The sequence below is a fragment of the Struthio camelus genome, chromosome 1 (genome assembly GCF_040807025.1).
Source record: "Struthio camelus isolate bStrCam1 chromosome 1, bStrCam1.hap1, whole genome shotgun sequence".
Classification (NCBI taxonomy): domain Eukaryota; kingdom Metazoa; phylum Chordata; class Aves; order Struthioniformes; family Struthionidae; genus Struthio; species Struthio camelus.
In genome coordinates this window covers 23442456-23462570 of record NC_090942.1, presented here as the reverse complement: position 1 = coordinate 23462570, position 20115 = coordinate 23442456, and the positions used below count along the sequence as shown (strand labels likewise).

Here is a 20115-nt window from a genome sequence, read left to right as displayed (position 1 = left end):
CGGTGAGTTGGATAATCCCTTTTCATAGCAAAACCCAGGGGAGGGGACTATGTAAGAGGATACAAGGAATCCCTCGTTAAGAACTAGCTATCTGAGGTACTTATACACCCCCACCCCTCACTCTTGTATCTGATTATCCAGGAGCCTTTATATTCACAAATCTCTGCAAGGCATAGAAGCACTATAACCTACGTTCCACGTTAGAGAAGCAGAGGCAAGGTGACCCCAGAGTTCAGTCCTCCAGAGATGTCTGGGCACCCACCTCCCATGAAAAGCAACAGTCAAAGTCTGAAGACTTGATTCTGTTCCTTGCCCAAGGTCACAGAGAAAATCTGTGGTGAAGCAAGACAAATCATGTAAGGCTTCAGTGGTCACTAGCACAAAACCAAGACAGTCTGTCACACTCAGACAAAGCTTTGCAGCCTGCCGCTGAGCCAAGTGATTATTTGACCCATCCCCAAAAACTCTGTGCTTTCCTCATAAGCTTGTGATAGCTTAGTCCCATTCATTCTCCCCACTACACCAGAAACAATGTTATTTAATCCTTGCGCAAAGAGGTAATAAAGTAAGTAGAACTTTAACTATGAAATTCAGATCTTCAATCCTGAAGCACAAGTCCTTTGCTATTCAGCCCAAAAATAGCAATAAGGAAAAAAAAGGAAAACTTAAGCTTTGATACTTGGCAGGAACGGCAGGAAATCATACCTTGAGTCACAGGGCATTCTTAGCATCTGTTCCAACTGCAAGTTTTTCACACGCCAGGATAAAGCACAGTTATCCGTCCTTCTATATTCCAGTCCCAGAGACTAGCTCTAGTGATATTCTTCTCCCTCTGCAATACATCTTGTCTCAAATACCTTACATATCCAGTTTCCAAAATGCTGTTCAGGAGGTATTGGAGATGGCATACAACTCGTAGATGATAAGTTTTTGCTTTTCAGAAGATATTTGGCAAAATGGTTCCCAGTAGGCTGAAATAACAGCTTTGACTGCATTTAGGTTTTACAAGTGAAATTGTTTGTAATATGCAGAAAGAAACAGACACTAGTTAATAAGATAAATGTTTACACTTAAATTTTCAAAGGGCGTCATCATATCCCATCCAACAAAGAAGACACAAACAGACATTTTTCTCTCATGTTTCATGCCTTCTAATAGCTTTTACTTTCATTAGAAAACACTTCAGTTCTGCCTGAACTGAGCACAAAGAAAACCAGCCCTTTAATCCTCAGGACAATACATATTGTCTTCACACTTTGGCAAATAAATATAGCAGCTGGGACTTTTAAATCCTGTGCTTTATTATGTAAAGGACTGCAAACAGAACTATCAAATTTAGGAGTGGAAAATACTGGCTGCTTTACCTAGATGATTTTCCTGCTGATACTACAATGTGTAATTTTAACTTTTGTCCAACCTAATTTTCAGAAAGCTAGGAAATGGGAAATTTGGCATTTCTCCCACCCTACATAACTGGATTAATCTTTAGACAATGTACAACAGGGTGCTTCTTGGAAATATATTTTTTCTAATAGTCAACCTAAGTTTTCCCTACCGTAACAACATCCTAGTCATACATGTCTGTACTCTACTAATTGCTTTTCTAAAATAGAATTTGAGGTGTTATTTCTGTAGCTAGTCCATATTATAAAAGATCCCCCTCATTCCCCGCAGAGGCATGCCTGCAGAGGTCGGATTGCCAGTTCACCCAAGATCAATTCTGTCTCAAAGAAACACACCATCTCTTCCAAATGAACATATCCATATCCCGCTGTGGACCGAGGCCAAAAGAACATCATCATGATCAGCCTAGCTGATCCTACCTAGCTGTTAACATCATGAAGTAATAATTAAGGACCCACATCTGCTTTTGCTACCCACCTTTCAAACTCCCTTACTGGACCAGGAAGCCTACTGACAGTAATAGCAATGGGATGCAATATTGCATGAACACACAATTTGAGCTGATACTCATTATTTCCCTCTGGATAAGTCCAGTTTTACAGCTGTGTAATTCCCAAGCTTCCCTGGAATTCATTGCTTGCCACAGGATTAGTCTTCATTTAAACCAGTCTAAATTGACACAAAAATCAGACTCCATTTCCCCTTTGAGTAATCAGAATTCAACAAACAGGTCCTATCCAGCTGGCCACAGAGGAAACTTACTCTGTCTGTCTGCTACTCTCCTGAACTTGGCAGATGCCAGATATCCAAGTCAGAGAACAAGCCTTGCCCCTGCAGCAAGCCCTCTGCAGTCACAGGATTTGCACTTTCCAGGCCTTTGCACTTTCCACTCCATGCAAGACATCAGCCCTGACAGCCCATTTGTCTCTTTTTGCAGGTCAGGTTGTTGTGTCCTGGAGAGCACAGTGATGAGCACAGTCTGAATCCCTAGGATTTTTTATGCTTCTCCTAATGATAAATGAGTTCCTTGTTTCAGATTACCAAGATACATTCTCTTCTCTCACAGAGCTCCCTTGAAAGCTTGTTTGGTCTATGTAGTCCACAGCTAATGAATTTATAGTAATACAAGAACATAGCAAACATCCATGTGCAAAAGCACGCACACAGCCACTACATATTTCCTTCTTCCTACTATTAGCCTATGTGTCTTGCCTTCTACATCAGTGCCTCTCAAAATCTTTAGCCCATGAGTCACTTCACTTAATTAATAATCCTCTCACACATCCTCTAATAGGTAAGTCTTGAGACTTCCTATGATTTCATCTGCTGTTCATAAGGCACCTTTTCTAGATCGATGTCTAGACTGTCTAGGGGACAGCTCTCAAGGAAGCTGCTTCTTCTGGATGAGAACTTACCGTGTTTCAGCACTATAGATAAAAACAAAGCATACTAACGGCACAAAAAAAGGGTAAGAAAGCCAATCCTTTCTTTAGCTCTTTTCTTGGGCTTCACTTTGGAACTGTCAAGCCTGGAGAACTACTGTGGCCTCTCTGACATGTTTCTTTAGCGGATAGCCTAAGTATAACTTTTCACTAAGACCTTACATTGCAAAGGACTTTACAAACAATAAACAAAGAATATTTATCTGAATAAGTGTAACAGTCACTGTGGAGGATAAGAACATTTTCTTACTATACTGCAATGAAGTTGTTTTTGACAAAATTTCATCCAATCTGAAAGCCTGTAAAGTCATTTTAAATGCGACAGAGCCACGGTCAAAGTCAAAATCCAATGCAAATCGTTAGGAGCTTTTATGGAATGGTATCCAAAATGGGCAATTGTCCTTTTGCTACTTCCAATTTTTTAGAAGAGCTGTGTGCCTATATCTATCAGAGGAGAAGGAATAACGATCCTGATTCTGTCTCCATAAAGATTGAAGTTACACAGCTAAATGTTGTAAGCACCTTTTATCAAAGAATATAAGGCAAACCTCACGATATGAACTACTCAGACAAAATAGTTTTGCTCCTATTCCACAGTCCTAAGCTCTAAGAGTAACACAATAGAAAAAGAGCTCTCACAATACCACCATGTATCTCTGCATCCCTATCAGCAATAACTAATTTCAGAGAAGAGTTAAAGCCAGGTATTTATCTGAAGTCACAGACAAGAAATCCCAGAGTGACGTCAAAACGAGAACCCCTTGTCCATTGAGGCTTCAGTCTCTCAGCAGGGATTTCCTTGATTTGCTGTTATCCCCAGATAGATTACCTACAGATAGGTGCCACTCATCAGTCACCCAGACTCCAGCTCTTTGCTGACCCGAACCTCATGACTCAAGAAACTGAGACCCAGATAGAGCCTGGCTTATTCAGCATATGTGAGACAAAGACTCTGGTTGGAGAATATGGAATTAAATATTCCCTTGAAAAATCAGGGGGATAGTGGTCATAAAGTAAATTTTTCAGAAAAAAAAAAGAGAGAGAGAAAGAAATAGAAAGGACTGGTCATAAGTTCTTCAAAAATTAAAAAAAAAAAGGAAAAAAGAGAGAGAAATAGAGACAGTGGAAGAAAAAATGGAAGATGAAAGGAGATGAAGGAATTAAGAAAATGGCACCACCCATGCAGCTGCTCAAAATCTTCTCCCAAATGTGTATAGAGCCACCTATGACTTCATGGAAGGCTTCCAAGATCTGCCCAAAAGCTTCTACTGAGAAGTTCTGTCTGGGGGAAAGAGCAACGGATAAACCCATTCTCTTTTTGAACACTGAAAGATGCATTCACTCTCACAGACCTGATTCAGTCCCCCTCTGAAAGCATTTTACTCTCTCTATTGAGGACATAGGCAGCCAAGGGCAAAGAGCCTCCTAATTTAAGGCCTCACTTAAATGCTTAATTGTCCTGTCAGAAGAATAGGGGACATAATATCTTGCTTTTCTCATCTGGGAGCATATGTAGATCCCAGCCCAGAGGAGCATTTCGCTCTTGGCTATTTAATTCATCCAAGTGGAATCAGTGTCCTTACGGTCAGACTTTTGTTTGGATGACTATTTTTCTCTGATAAATTCTAGCAAACAAAAGGATATACATTTAAACACTGTGAACTAGTTTAATCCTAAAAGCACAATGTGCTTTAGGGAAAATAATGAGGCTAGAACTACACAAAACCACAAAATCTACCAGTTGGCAGTAACACACGGTAGTGCCTGGTTTCTGATGACAGTCAGAATCCAAGACTAATGATATTGCACAGCTGTCACTCTACTGAAACAAATATCCACCAGGGAAAAAAAAAGTCTTAATTTAGCTCTCATTGTGGCTAATAAAACTAGAATCATTGTACTAAAACACTGAAACAGCATCAGTGACTCCTGAAGTGCTTCAGCTTTCGTTCCATATTAATGTAGGAGCAGTGGAGCTTTGCCCTGAGAAATCAGCAGCAACACTTGAGTGTCTGCACTGCTGAATCGATAGGACAATCCATAGCTCAGGTTTGACCTGTGCCAAACAATTTCCAAGCATGCTTCAGAAGTTAACATGGGTCATGGATCATTCCCTTCCAGTAGTTTGCATGCAGCCCCGTCTTTTGGGAGATTAGGGAGAGTTTATAGCATGGATGCAGATGTTTCGCCTCAGTTGGCCTCAGTGTCAGAGAACTGTGCCAGGCACGTTTTACCAGTAAAGAGGCAGAGTATCCTGTTAACTAAAGATCTTTAAAAACTTCCACTGCAGAATTTGTGTTCCTGTGAAGAAATAAGCCCTTACTGAACAGCTAGTCTCCTCTCCTTAATTATTTGGGGAGTTATGACTTGTATCTATATTAAAGGAGGCATTATCCAGTAAATAACTCAGTGGACTTTTGTCATACACAAGGAACCTTCATACAGTGGGTAAGAACTCGCAAAACTTCAGCCATGAAAGGGTGAAATAATTCTTTCCACATATGTAGTTCCCTTCACGCGATGGAAAAAAAATGCATACATACACAAATATATCTACATCTACATACACACACACACAGACAGACATATATCATCCCAGCTGCCCTGGGGGAAGCAGAAAGAAAATTAGACTATTGGTCTTTAATAGCTACAATCTCTTTGTGAGGTGCTCACATACTGTGGTTACAGAATGACATAAAAATCTCAACATTTTAGACAGCTTCAGCTTGCCTACAAAAACAGGGGAGACATCCCAAACCATTTAACAAACATTAATCAAGCTCCCAATTGTTCCTGTGAAATAGCTAAATACAATCAAATCAAAATGACAAAAGAGAAGCACAAAAAGGTCAAGAGATTCTTCTACAGCCTCACTGCAAACCAATGACAAACATGGGAAAATAACACAGAAAAACAGATGGCCACTTTGCTCTAACCACTAGTTATAACTCCATTCACGAATGGGAGAAAACCAAGAAACATTAGATCTTTAGAGGAATATTTAAGGAACTAATATACTGTAAAATACTAAATGAATGCATCGAGTTGCTTTTGTACTCCCTTGCCTCAAGCAGCTTAGCACAACTAAAATTTGATGCTAATCAGTCCGAGCAGTTTTCACAGAATCTGGAAACCTATTATTTCCTCTGGCTGCAGCTAAAAAATTTCTCAGCTAATTCATTATTGATACTGGTAAAGTGCCTGTTGTACATATCATTTTATCCTTGGTGTTGACCTGGCATTTGCCTGTCATGACCATGACACTTTTAACCTGGCATTGAAGGAAAAATCATGACTGAATTAAATGTTTTTTACATAATCCAAGTAGGTACTTGCATATATGAAGAGATATGGATGCAGTTTCTAGCTAACAGAAGTTGAATTATGAAAAAACGGGGGGGAAAAAAAAAGAATGATTATAATGGTATTTTCCAGCCAATAACAAGACAAGATGCTCAGGCACTAAACAGATTTGTGCTTGTAATAAGCTACAAAAAAACACTGTAAAATTAAATGGGATGCATTGGCAATGGGTTCCTTTTATAATTAAAAATGATTCAGAAAGTGAAAATATTATCTAGAACAAAAGTAAAACAAATCTGTTCATCTTAAGAGCTGATTTCAAAATGTTTCAGTCTTCTTCTCCCTACTAACAACAATTTTTCTTCACATTTCACACAAGATTTTCCACATATGTTTTAACTACAGGAAAAAAAATCATATCCTATTTCAAATTTCAAATGCTATGCTGCAGGAGATGTTATTGACAAATGTAGTGTGACACTGTGAACAGAAAATTGATATATTTTAGTCAGTGCAGCACATTTTATATTAATGTATGCCAATACGTTAGGTAAAATTCTTGAGCCTGTTCTTTATTTCTTTCAAAGTTAAAGGTAAAATTCTCCCTACTAGGGAAAGGCCCTGCAGTCAGATATGGAAAAGGCTGACTCCAGCACCGCTCTGGAGCCTCTGAAGTCAGTAAGGTTCACAAGGTGCAAAAATTTCCATAAATATGGATCAGAATCTGTATATAGTTCAGATTGCCACACAAAAGTATATATGTGCTCTCAGACAGTATGTGGTAAAATACTATTATTAGTATTATTCACGTCATATACCCTTCAATCATGAGAAAAACAGTACTGACACAACTAAATACAAAGTCCTGTATTTATGAGGCTCAGTCAGGATAGGCTCTGTACAGCTGTAATCCCTGTGCTCCCCTCTTTCATTTCTGGGAGCCTCTCTGATCTCCTTTGAAGGTCTGGAACACATCCCAGCAACAGGGCCCCATGCCAGCTAAAGGTGAAAAGATCTGCAACTGAACCCAAAAAGCGTCATCTTGCTACAGCCCTGCTCGCAGCACAAGGCTGCTAGCTGAAGGTATCCATTAAATCCAAGACAAAGTAAACGAAGAATCAAAGCAAACAGAGAAAATGCCTGGGGAAATGATATATTCACTTCTAGATTTGTTTAAAGAAACTATCCTTTGAATTTTTAGATGGCTGCACATAAAGTCAAAATAGTACTTCAGAATGTCATTCGTACTATGTATTTCTGAAAAGGTAAACAAATATGAAATGTATAAGGCAAATGTGAACAAAGTACCTATTAGTCCCTCCAGACAACAGCTATTACAGTAGTGTAGCAAGAAGAGGGTTTGGCCAAAGAGAGGAAATAAGCCTTTTTCTCTGGAGGAAGGGAAGGGAAGGGAAGGGAAGGGAAGGGAAGGGAAGGGAAGGGAAGGGAAGGGAAGGGAAGGGAAGGGAAGGGAAAGGTAAAATTGTGAAGGCATTTTATGGCTTTACATGCATGTACATTAATATATATATATATATATATAAAAAAAAGCTTAACATTGCAGTTCACCAAGAATATTGTCCACCCATCTTGATTCATATGCCAGCCATTGTCCCCAGGCTGCTCCCAGGGTGACACTGGCTAGAAGATGTGTGAGGGTTACAGACGGAGTGTACCAAGGAGTTCAGGAATAGCGTGAGGTTTTTAGATGGGAGGAAAGTAGTGTAAACAAATATCTTTCCTTTTTCCAGCAGCCTTTAACCATTAAATAGGATTAGTCAGACATTGTGAATAATTAGAAGCTTTGAACACAATATATGAGGTGAGGTAAGGTACAGAGCCTCTTGCTTCCCCTAAGCTGAGTTCAGAGGGACTGGGAACAGCCCTTGGGTTTCGCTTACGAATTTCACACAGAAAAGAAGCTGAAGGACATTACTAGGCCCTACCTGAGTGCCCTACTGGCAGCCAAAATTTTAGGGAGACAAAGCCAGGGAAGGGGGTTTCCAAACTGGAAAAAGCAATGACCTAACAATGTCACCTCCCATTACACAGAGGAAAGATTAGCTCCTCGTACACCAGAAGAAAGGGAAGAGGCTGATCCATACCTGTCTGCCCTATTTCTACACTAACGTCTCATGGGAAACGCTAACAAACTGTCAGACTGCCCTCACCACCTCACTCAGGTCACTGCCTTTAAGCTTGGGCCCTTGCCCTCAGTCCCTGCCTGAGCCGTGTGGCTAACCCTTCCCGGCTGACCTCAGACCTGTCGCATCACTAGGGACTTGGCTGGAAATTGCTAGCCTACTGCCTGAGCCTGGTTACTGTGGCCAGACCTGCTTTGTTCGTCTCATTTGGGTGCTGTGAGGCTGTGTTCCCATTCGTGAGACCACTACCCTGCCTGTCTTGCTATGCTCCCCTATGTCACCCTACGCTCCTGGCTCAGCTTCCTTTATGGAGCAGCTCACCCTTGAGGTGCTGTGACAAAAACAACTTCATGAAACGATGAGCCAGTAACTTCAGCTGGAGGCAATCTGCCCTGAGAGCCAAGCAGAACCGCTTTAACAGAGAGTTACTCCGTTAATATCTAGCACGGTGCTTCTGTGTTTGCCTCTGAAGAGCCTCTCCTTCTTCCACTACATTTGCAGCAAGACCACCTTCAAGTTCTGAAAGCTTAATAAACACCTGTTTCAAACAATATTCTTTGAATCAAGCACCAGAATAATATAAGCAATCTATTATCACACATCACAGAATCACAGTTCCTTGAACCAAATGATCCCTGTTTGCAAAGTACCTCTGAAAGGTCTAAAACCATCAACAGCTGAAATTTAGTCTGTCCAAATTCAGACCGTAAAGGGACATACTAAGGGCAGAAAATCACCTGTTAAGTGGCGCTACTCCTAGAGATGCACAAAAAAAGAAAGGTCAGAGAAGGATTCAAGGAGAGCCATCTGGCTAGTAGAAAGACTATAGATCAAGAACATTTTCTGTGGTACTCACTCTCCCCCACCTTCTCATGAAAACAGACTTAGATATAAGGATACCATGAATATCAATCACTTTATGCTATCCAACAGATCATCAGATAGGGCTATTGACGGGAGTGTTTTACATTGTAGAATCGATAGGAGAAAGAAAAAAATGGAAAAGAAAAAGGAAAATATCAGCATAAAAATCCCAGCTGCTGAGCATAATATTTCTCAGGCTGTTTTTGTATGTGTATTCACATTAAGTGATATAATATATTTCTCACAATTTCATCATAGATTAAAATTTTACTGGCTAACAATGTTCTCAAGATATATGGAGTCCTGACATTTAGGAACTGCAGAACAGATAATAAAGCAATCCTGAACTTCAAATTACAGGGTCAACTTGCTAAATAGAATTGTTAGGCAGTCATATGGATGAATCACACTCATCCTGATAATAATGGAAATAGGTATTTGCATGATGGTGATCACCAACATCAATGAAATTACAGGGATTTATACCAGCTGAGTGTCCAGCCTGCACATATACCCAGACACAGTAAACACTGATTTCATCCTAAGAACCTCTGCGAGCATGGACCATGGTCCTAGTCCTCGGCCGCAGAGCCCTGTGGGCTGCATCAGCTGGAGAATCTCAGCCCATGTCTTGGGTCAGCCCCAACCAGATTATACTTCTACATTTCTGACAAATGATCCTTACTTTCCTATCGCGTTTGCTTATAACCATTGTGCATGCTTTCTATAGTGCCGCTGAAATGGGGCCTAATCCAGAAGCCTTCACTCATGCAAAGAATCCCCCCAAGGGTAACAAAACTACTCCTGAGAGGAAGGTGTTAAAACAGAGTTGGGTTCTGGTCCAATAAGAGACATTAAAGGGCATCATTTGTCATTTTTTACATTATTAAGATTATTTGTGCAGGATCTATAATTAAAACTAAGAGAGATGTCTCCTCATTTTGCCAGCAGCTGTGTTACATCAATTAAATGGGTAAATAAGATCTTTCCCCAGAGGGAATATCACGTGGCTCTCTATTGATTAAGACTGCAGTAGAATGTTATTTGCAATCTTATTGCATAATGGAAATCAGGAGGTAGCTGTCATGGTTTCAGAAGACAAATTGCTGGTACCTTAGACAATTCATAGGCCTCTTTCCTTCTTGCTGCTCTTAATTCACAGCTAATGCATGTCTTACAAAGCTTAGTTCCTTAAATCAGTCTACTACACTGTATTCAACTCAAAACTGGGTGTAAGTGGTATTCTATGTGATTCGGCATTATGATGGGTATTAAAATGACCGTTCCATTTATCACTACTTCAGAGCTATGCATTATTTAATAGAGTAACACAACTTTGAAAAAGGATGTTAAATTAAAAATAGATATGTCCTGCAGCATGCATGATTACTCCCAGGAAGGTCTGCCCTCCTCTCCCCCCTGCCCCCAGCATGGCTCCAAAGGGGCTCTCCATATACAACATTTTAAAATCTTAGCTTAGTTTTGTGTAATTGGCTTTCACAACAAGCAAAGCGTATAGCTGGTACAAGTACACAACTCTCAAATGTATGCAGTAAATGCAGCCATAGGCCAGTTCTGCAGCTGTAACAAACACCTGACCACAACCTGGCAGATACTTCATTCCTCCACTGAATTGTGAAGCCATGATTACGCCCACCATGGGAGAATCAGAAGGAAGGACAGACAGTAATCTCCCTGTAAATGACCAAAATACTCTTTGCCAGTTTGAGAAACCTTCAGGAAGGACAATCTTTTCTTGCTTTTGTACAATCTCTCAGGCACAACAGTTAGACCAGCGCGACAGTATTCAAAATATATAACAGCAATATTTAAGAGTACCAGAATCTTCTTCACCAAAGTCAAAGAAGTGGCATTTTACATGGCTTTCAGTGGTTATGAAGTTGTAAGGACTTAGGGCAAGATTTTTGAATGGAAGGAACCAGTCAATAACAGTAGGCAGTAGGAGAGTAACAGAATAAGAAAAAATGTTACAGCCATTCCGTGCGCAGAAAAAGAGTGCTCAGCTTACCATGATCCATTGCATAGGATTAAAAATTAAATGTTAGCTGCCTGATCTGCTCCAGGTAAGCTGATTGATTAGAATGTGTCCATCTTTCCATCTAACTTGGTGAGTTTATTTAAAAGTGGCAGGTTTACTCTCCCAGAAGTGCAGAGCTTAATAAAGTACACAGAAGGAAATGAACAATATGCCAGCAGAAGTGCTGTCCAAAAGTAATCTCTCACAAAGTGATAACAAAGTCTGGAAAAAATTATCACCGTGAGAAAATGATGGAGGAGGTTAAGATTTCAAGGAAATCAAAGACATTTCAGTACACTTCATTTGGCTAGGCGTGCACATCAATAGCACTAGATTACTGCTGGCCTATCTTCCTATTCAGGGAAATTATCTGGTCCTCCTACAAATGGATTTGTATTTAAACCTTCTATTTCACTTTCCTGGAAATTTGTGAAATAAATCTCAACCGAGTCTTGATGAGCATAAACACTGAATGTAGAGCAAATGTGAGTAATAAAAAAAAAAAAAAAAAGAATAACAAAGCCTAAAGAATTAAAATGTGTGCACATTTTGCTCCGGTTTCTCAGAACTTCAAAAGAGGCACTTGGCACCTTAAATTAGGGTCTGCAGTCATTGCAGTCATTGCTCTTTTTTTTTTTTTTGTCGCTTTAGAAGGACAGATCAGTCATTTCAAATTTCACTCCTTTCTTCCTTGAAAGCATCAAGACACAACCATCTCACTTATTTTATTCTCCTTGAAATTTAAAGGAAGAGTAGAAAACGTTCCTTACCTTAAAAAGTCTTAAAATATTAGCAACCATAATGGACACAGAACTTGCTGCAGCACCTATCACACCTGATATCTTGTCTGGCTTAGCGAAAATAGGTGGGTCACCATTAGCACACTTCACATCTGAACCATCTTTTTCTATCAATGCTTGCACAAACGTTAAGGATTGCTCCAAAGCATAAGTGTCCCTGGAACACGTATCAAGGATCCGGACGCCTAAAGTGATATTGGTGAGAAGATCAGGGTCTTTATTAATCTGATCAATTGCATACAGCATTGCCTCTAGTCTGTGGATCCCTTTCTCCTTCTTGAGCTCCCCACAAGGCACCCCTCTATCCCCTTTTGCATGTACGGGGAAAAGACCTCCCAAGATAATGTCCCCATCCAGTCGGATGGAGTGCGCATATTCCTGGCCATAAGTTCTTTGCATTATGGTGAGTATCCAGTAGAATTTGGCTGTTAACAGGAAGAAACAATGGCAGGAAACTAATCGCTTTCTGTCGTATACCATTTTCTCTGAAGACGTTGTTGCTATCCAGTATCCAGATTTTCTTCTTGCTAAAGGATGAGGTTGACCATTTGAAGCTGCACTTTCTGGAGGCTACCATCAGTGCCCAGTAAGTAGTATAGAACCATGCGGCAGGTAGAAAAAGGATCTCAGTGGAAGTACATAAAGCGTGTTTTACAAAAGATGTCTGCTGATGTTGGGAATTGATCAGCTTTTTGGAGACGTGGTTTTCAACTGCTCTTAACTGATGGTAAAGCGTAGGGTAGTTTATCTGGTCCTGATGCTAGGAGGAGGTCAGTAGCTCATGTCCTTGTATTTTACCCTGCAGCTGAGGTACTTCTGAAAAAAAGTGAGAAATATTGTTTAGTTCAGCATTTTTTTACGTGTCACATCGTGTATTTACTGTTGAGTATGAATCACATTGCCTAGCTTTACTTTCCACATTCCATAAGGGAGTAATTCTTGGCCTTCTGTGAATTTGAACACCTGGCTGTACTGTACTTTAAGGTGAGAGTGGATGATGCCAGCAGAGGAAAAGCAAAATCAAGGTAAGTAAACTTAGCCTAATGTTCAGAGTCAGACCAGTAATTTGTGTTTATCTTTGCATTACATGACATCCAGTAACAGCTTTGATCCATAATATATTGGTTTTTTCTATTTTGCCGTATTATGCTATTCCAGTTCACAAAACTGTAATCACTATTTACACTTACACCCACTGAGAAGTTCTATTCATGACAATGGAATAATCAGAATTCCTAAACTTAAGCACACTCTTCAGCTTTTGCAGTGCAAGAACATTCAGCTCATTTGGACATTAAACTGATTATTTCTGCAACGGAATTCATTTTCTTCTAGGTTCAATATAAATCTAAAATGCCTTCTAGATCTTTTCAAATACTAAATTACTTTTATGCAAAAATAACTGCTTTCTTAAGCAAAAAGAGCACAATGTCTTCTAGCAAGAAAGCACCTAAATATCCAGCATTCCTCTTCTGACATTTGACTTGTTCTGAGATCCAACATTAACAATGTCTCTGTTCTGTGCTTGCATTTGGACCACATAAAATAAGACTAATGCTGTAGGCCCACTGACATCTGGAAGAGTCCCAAGGATTTTAATAAGGCCAAGATTTCATCACCGATATTCAAATACCTGACTGATATTGTCATAAATATTTCCATATTGCCCCATTGCTCTGGTGGCATAATTTTTACTTCTAAAGTGAGTGGCATTAATTTATTTCAATATTTAACAAAATTACATATCCAATTCAATTTTTAGACCTCTGAGGAGGAGAGAGAGACACTTCATTTCTTCTAATATTAGATATGTACACTGTAAGAAACCGCACCCGGAGGCAAGTCTCTCAAGGCACCTGTTACAGGCTATGGAGAACAACGGTCATTTTGGGGCACAATTCACCTGATTCTTTTTTTAAAGAAAAGTCTAATTCATGATGAAATTAATCATACTGAACAAGTGCTAACTTCTCTTCATTGCCTATACAGAACATCTAGACAACAGGCTCATCTGCAGATATATACTTTGTCCCAAGTGACAAAGTTTGACCGGTTCCTGTCATACAAATAATCAAATTAGAAACAAAATTGATACAACTGTACTTTTTTCAAAGACATTTAAAATTATTTTTCACAAGATTTTTATATGTTCTGTGGTAATAAAGCCCAAAATATGGGTTTGATAATGCTTCAAACCAATTGTTTTATTCTTAAAATTATTTTGTTACATCATTTTCCCAAAATGATAATACTAAGCTCACAAAAGCTAAAGAAGAATTTTTAAATAATGGATATTTGAAGGTCCAAGAAAAATATTCACAACAGAAAGTCTTCTGTTTATGAAACGGTATCTCACTGTGATCTGGTAGCAAAGCAAAGACTTGAAAATGAAACATGTTTAGTTGGTGTGAATGAAAGCATTGCAATTGGGAATAGCAGAGCACACGACTTTCGGTGTCTCTTAATATTTTGATTTTCTTGAATTTTGCTCAGGGTTGAATCTAAATGAAACAAACTCTATGCTGCTTTACGTAATGATCCCATCATTCTGCTCCAGTTCCTTATGACCACATGGAGTGCAAATCTGCAAAGGCTTCAGCCCCAAGAGCTTACTTGTGGCTTTAAAGACAACAGCCCAGAACTTGTCGTCAGTTACAAATGCAGGATCTTGACTAACATCACTAGTGAGTCAGTCCAGTTCTCTAAGATGGTTCCTATGGCTACACTACAGCCCAACCCATAGAGAAAAGGTATCAACTAGCCACAACTGGCTGTTATCTTGATTGCCACTGCAGAAAAACATAAATAAGAGTTCAAAATAGCAAAGAGTAAAAGTTGTAACTGCACCTAAAATATATGCAGATGAGATTTCCTTTCTGTTTCCACAATGAACAACCAACTCATTAGTCTATGCACTACTACCATACTCCAGTATAATGCATATAGGAACTGATTCTTTGAGAAAATAAAAGATAAGACTGCTCTTATTTAACACTCTACGGAGACTTAGGGAACAAGACTGCACCACCGAAAACGTGAAAATATTCATGAAGGGACAGATGCTGCTTTTTCTCTTGCTCAGCCTTGGATCAATTTCTTACAGCCAAAGAATACCCAGAAATTAAAGCAACTGTCGGTCTGTGCATAAACAAGCAGTGATGAACTCGACTATTGCAACCTGAATTCCAAGCAAGTTGAAGAAGTTAAAGTAAGCCCAATATCTTGAGTCCAATACCTTATCTGAGACTTATTAAAAGTTAAATGAATTCAGAATAACCATTTTTCAACATTACATTCTACAAAAGCATTAATTGTTCTGCCTCAGCATGTATAATTTCCTGAAAAAATACATGCTTCTTTGCTGCCAGTGTCCACCACTTGTCTGTAAAATGGAAGGAAAATTGTAAAATGTTTCTTTTTAAAAATGTAAGACCTTTTAGTCTTTTTTATGCTACCTAAGAAATAGAAGCTTTTATTATGCTGCCTAATGTATTCATGCCACACTGCTTTTTATATATTAATTAATATAAACTGTTACAAAATGTTATAAGCCTCTGCAGCTTAGTAGAAAGCATCTGACCTAAAGGAATTCCATTTTTATCAATGAATTTTAGTGAAAAAAAAAAAGCATGGGCTCTCAGGCTACAATAACAGAACGATCTTTCTTCATATGTAGAGATTTCTTTCAAACCAAAATGCTGTCCTTTTCAAACTGATCATAAAAGTTTGAGTTCATGCAAATGCATTCTCAAGTTGCCAGGTTTCCCACTGTGGTGTGCTCGCTAGACACATAACTTCAGAGAAGACATTCACACATTTCTCCGGCACAGGGGCTTACAAGTTCACGAACAAGCGCACCACCAAGCCTCTCTTCTAGTCACCTTGAAATAAATGCCTCTGTTGGTTTTAATTCATTAAAAATACCTGGTATTATCAAAGCATACTACTATTTTTAAAGTAAGGATTTCAGCACAGGCACCCACTTGTTCTACTGTAATATAGCTTTATTTTTAAACCTCAGGAGATGGGATGTTGCAAGACAGGAGACCTGGAAACTTCTTTCTGGATGAACTATGTGGTTCTGAAATTGCTCCCTTCAACAAGCATTCACCCTAGGAGCCAGCTGGTACTCAAGGTTTGGTAACTCATTACTGCACTGTGGGAGTCAGGCACATCGGCACATGCCAGATCTGGTCATGATTACGATCACGAACCTACTCCACTGGGAGATGGTCTAATTATGGGAGTGTTTCATGTTAATGAACTCTAAATAATGGGCTGAAAGTGATATATAAATCTTTATTTTGGTAGCAAAACTCCCAAAAGAGCAATCTTCAGTTAGCAGCAAAGTAATAGCTGAAATCACAGAAAGAATTCAGTATGTTCACCTGAAAATACTGTTTAAAAGAGTCTTACAATTACAGACAGCTGCAGGAGAAAAGAGTATTATCTGCACAATAAACAGAAAGACCTGTTTACTGAACTTCCTGGAACATTTCTAAACTGCAGTTGCTGGCCAGACCCTTTACTGAGGGACAAAGGTAAAAAAAGCTGTTTAGTGGGAAGGGGAGGAAAGGTCTATGAAAGAGCATTTATTCCATTTAAAAAATCACTTATTACCTTTGAAGCACAATTGGGACTGTACTGAACTCAAAAAAAATAGCAGAAAAATTGATATTCTGTGAATCAGAAGAAGAGGATTTTTAGGGGGAAGACCTATTTCCACACACAATCTTTTTCAAAAAACCAGTCAGATTGTCCAGTTAGTGCAAAACTGGTTTTACTGAATGAAAACAAAATAACAGCAACTTCCATTCTGAACTTCTAGGGAGAAAAAAAATTGCAAAAATGTGTATATTCTGAATTCTTACTGCTGATATCCTATTTAGAGACTATCGAATAAAGACCATGTCTTGCTAATGTTCATTTCAGCATTCTTAAAATTTGCCTCTTTTTCCTGCACACCATTCAGTGATGAACAAATAGCTGAATGTGAACATAGAGCAGGTAAAGAGTTGCCGCCTGGATACAATAACCTGATACATACAGAAGATTAATGCGTTTTGCTGACAACAGAAGGGAAGCTGGAAAACCTTAGGCCTTGACATCGCAACTCCTAACTTGCAGGAAGATTCTTCACTGACGAAAGTCGTCTTTATCTACCTCAGCTCTTCCGTAATGATTTGCTGTGCCCCTGCCACTGAGATAACATTTACAGAAAAATTAAGACTTCAAGGCAAGTCACCCTCAGCATCTTGTTTACAGGAACTATTTCATCCCAGTGCACCATGAGAGAAATGTCTCCACTCAGCCTCATCAGCCTCTTTCCAAATACCTCAGAGCTCCTCTCTTCACTTTATACCATCTCCCAAAATATCCATCTCCCAAACAAGCTACTCTGCTAAAACAGCACAGATCCTTCTGCAAGGGTTAGACTAATAGAAGCTTACCATTTTTAAATAGGAAAGAGCATCACATATTTCCGCTGTCCTTGCCTGCTCTCCCAGCTGAATAAACCCCATCAATATAACACCTTCAGAGTTGGTTTCACCTCTAGTCCGGCAAGTGACGATCAAGGGGATTTTCCCAAGCAGCCTAGAAGAGCCTTTTCCCTGTTGTTTTTGTTTGCATTCTGCCTTCCTCCCGCCAGACTCCCGGGCCGACCCAGCCGGCACTCAAGAGCTGCCGCTTCTACCGCTGCCAGTGCCCCAGAGCGGGGCTCTACCGCGGCAAACCGCGGGTGCCGTCCGGGCACCCTGCTGGAGAGCCCGCGCCGGGGCCAGCCCCGCTCCGCCCTCCGCGCTCCGCGCACCGCACCCCGCGGCCCGCAGCAAGCACCCGCCCGCGCAGCGGCTTTCCGCGCCGCTCGCCTGCGCTCTCCCGGCCCTCGGAGGATCCACGGGCTCCGCCAGCCCCTCGAGCCCGGCAGCCGCGGGCGGCTCGCAGGCACCAGCCGTCCTGCCCCGAGGGAAGGCCGAGGAGCGCCCCGCGGCCGGGGCTGCCTTTCCCCGCGCTCCCCGCGCAACTCCTCCGCCATCGCCCGTCACCGCGGTGTCTCTCCCTCGAAGGGAGCCCCCTATTGTTCTCCCCTTTACTTCCCCGAGCTGGTTTTTTTTTTCTTCTCTGCCCGGGCTCACCCCTACCCCAGCTGGCGTCTCGTGTTGAGGAATTCCGGCACAGCCTCAGCTCGGCTCTCCACGGGGTCGCGCTCCTTGCAGTTAGCTGCCGTAGTATTTTTTTTTTTTTGAAATTGTTCCACTACCCGGCCCCCGAGCAGCCTGTGCAAGGCAGCCGCTGGGCACCCGCGCCTCGCCCGGCTGCAGCTAAGCGCTCCCGCTGCTCCCCTCCGAGCCCCGCTCCCGGTAAAAGCCGGGCGGGAGCACCGCACCTTCCGCCAGCGGCGCTGAAAACAAGCATCGCCTTTATTTACAGCCGCCGGTGATTTCCTTCCTCTCCTCACGCCAAATGGTCAGCTTTAATGCGCTTGGGTTCCCCTCAATGAAAAACTAAGACTCTTTTAATGAATCTCCCGTCCCAGAGGTCAGAAGCTTGCAAACTCCAAAATGCCAACGTCGGATTTGCATGCACTTTGGGTCAGTGATCGATTTTTATTACTTGGGATTTTTTTTTTCACCATGTTATGTACTCCCTTGCCAACACTTAGGATTCCCGCAACAAACACATGCCCAGCACTGGGGTGAGGGGGGCTCTTGCCCTCTTATCTGGGGGAGGAGACCCCTGGGGGCCCGCCGGGGTTTCCCCTTCCTTTCCCACCGCCCCGGGGACCAGCAGCCGCTGCGGGGCCCCGCGGAGCTGGGGGAGCGGAGCCCGCCCGGCGGGCGGCCCCGGCGGCCGCCGGCAGCTCGCCCGGCCCCGGAGCCGAGCGCGAAGTTGGCGGCGGCGGCGGGCAGGGCTCGCCCCGTCCCCCCTCCCGGGGCGAAGGGAGTCCCCCCCCCTTCCCTTCTGGCTAGAGAAATGTGAGCAGGACAGCGGGGAGCTCGGGTGAAGCCCTGTGCCCCCTCCCTCCCCCTCGGTGCGGTGGGATAGGACCCATTAAAGAGGCAAAGGGCAGATCTCGCTGTTCGGGAGCACCAGCGTCCTCCCTTTTTTGTTGCTGCTATGACGGCACTGTGCCCGGGATCTCTTTGGTTAGAGCTGATTGGGGAAGGATATCGACAATAAAAATGATAAATAATTAAAGCAATAAACCAAAGCCCGCAGCTCCGCAAACCAGGCAGAGGATTGCCTAGCCCAAAGGCGTTAACTGAGGCAAAACTTGCGTTATTTGTGGACTCATCTCCCCTTAAAATTAAGAACCGAAGGAAACACACAGACGCACAGACGCACAGACACACAGACACACACAGACACACACACACACACACACACACACACACACACACACACACACACACACACACACACACACACAGACACACACACACACACACACACACACACACACACACACACACACACACACACACACACACACACACACACACACACACACAAAATACCTTGATCGAAAATAGTTGCATATCCTTACTACTGTAGAGGTCACTGGAATTAATACTGGGCGCCGATTGGGAATAGCATGAGGTAATTTCTGTACAACCCTCGTCTCAAATAGCTTCCCCCAGTAGCGCCAGCTCAATATGCAGGAGCTCAGCCTGGGACAGGTATCCAGGAGAGCGATTTCAGTAGTGCTGCATAACACTTGCGACTAGCCAAGCCAAACCTTCTCCACTGGCTCCTTCCTTACTCCTCCTCCTCCCCCTCTTCAAAAAAAAAAAAAAAAAAAACTTTGGGGGACTCGTGGCTCAGCCCCTGTGACGATGTTCACCCGCCGCCGCCGCCGCCTCGCCGCTCGATCGCAAGAGCAGGCACGCGCATCGGCCCGGCTGCGCCTTTCAGAGGCAAGTCAGCAGACGCCCCCCGGCCCCCGCCCCGCGCCCGCCCGCCTCCGCCGGAGGAGCCGGCGCCCGCGGCAGCGGCTGCGCCCCGCTGCGCCGCCGCCCGCGCTTACCGCGGCTCCGGCGGGGCGGGCCGGGCAGGGCGCGGCGCGGCGCGGAGCCCCATGTCCGCGCGTGGTGCCGGGCGCGGCGCCGGGCCGCCCC

General features: G+C 42.2%; 1 protein-coding gene across 4 annotated transcripts in view; it reads right to left on the bottom strand.

Annotated features, from left to right (window-relative positions):
* The window catches only part of GRM8 (glutamate metabotropic receptor 8), a 345111-nt gene extending 325238 nt beyond the window's left edge, over positions 1–19873 (bottom strand). For 2 of the 4 annotated variants that reach the window (XM_009686395.2, XM_009686397.2), the window contains exons 1-2: positions 19516–19873; positions 11966–12811 (exon numbers count right to left, since the gene is read on the bottom strand). In XM_009686395.2, coding sequence (XP_009684690.1) covers positions 11966–12475 — 510 coding nt within the window. In that variant the 5' untranslated portion in view covers positions 12476–12811; positions 19516–19873. Of the gene's footprint in view, positions 1–11965; positions 12812–18138; positions 18398–19515 lie in introns of those variants that run through there. The other 2 variants (XM_068931743.1, XM_068931757.1) reach the window with 1 other exon arrangement.
* Between the last annotated feature and the right edge of the window lie 242 nt (positions 19874–20115).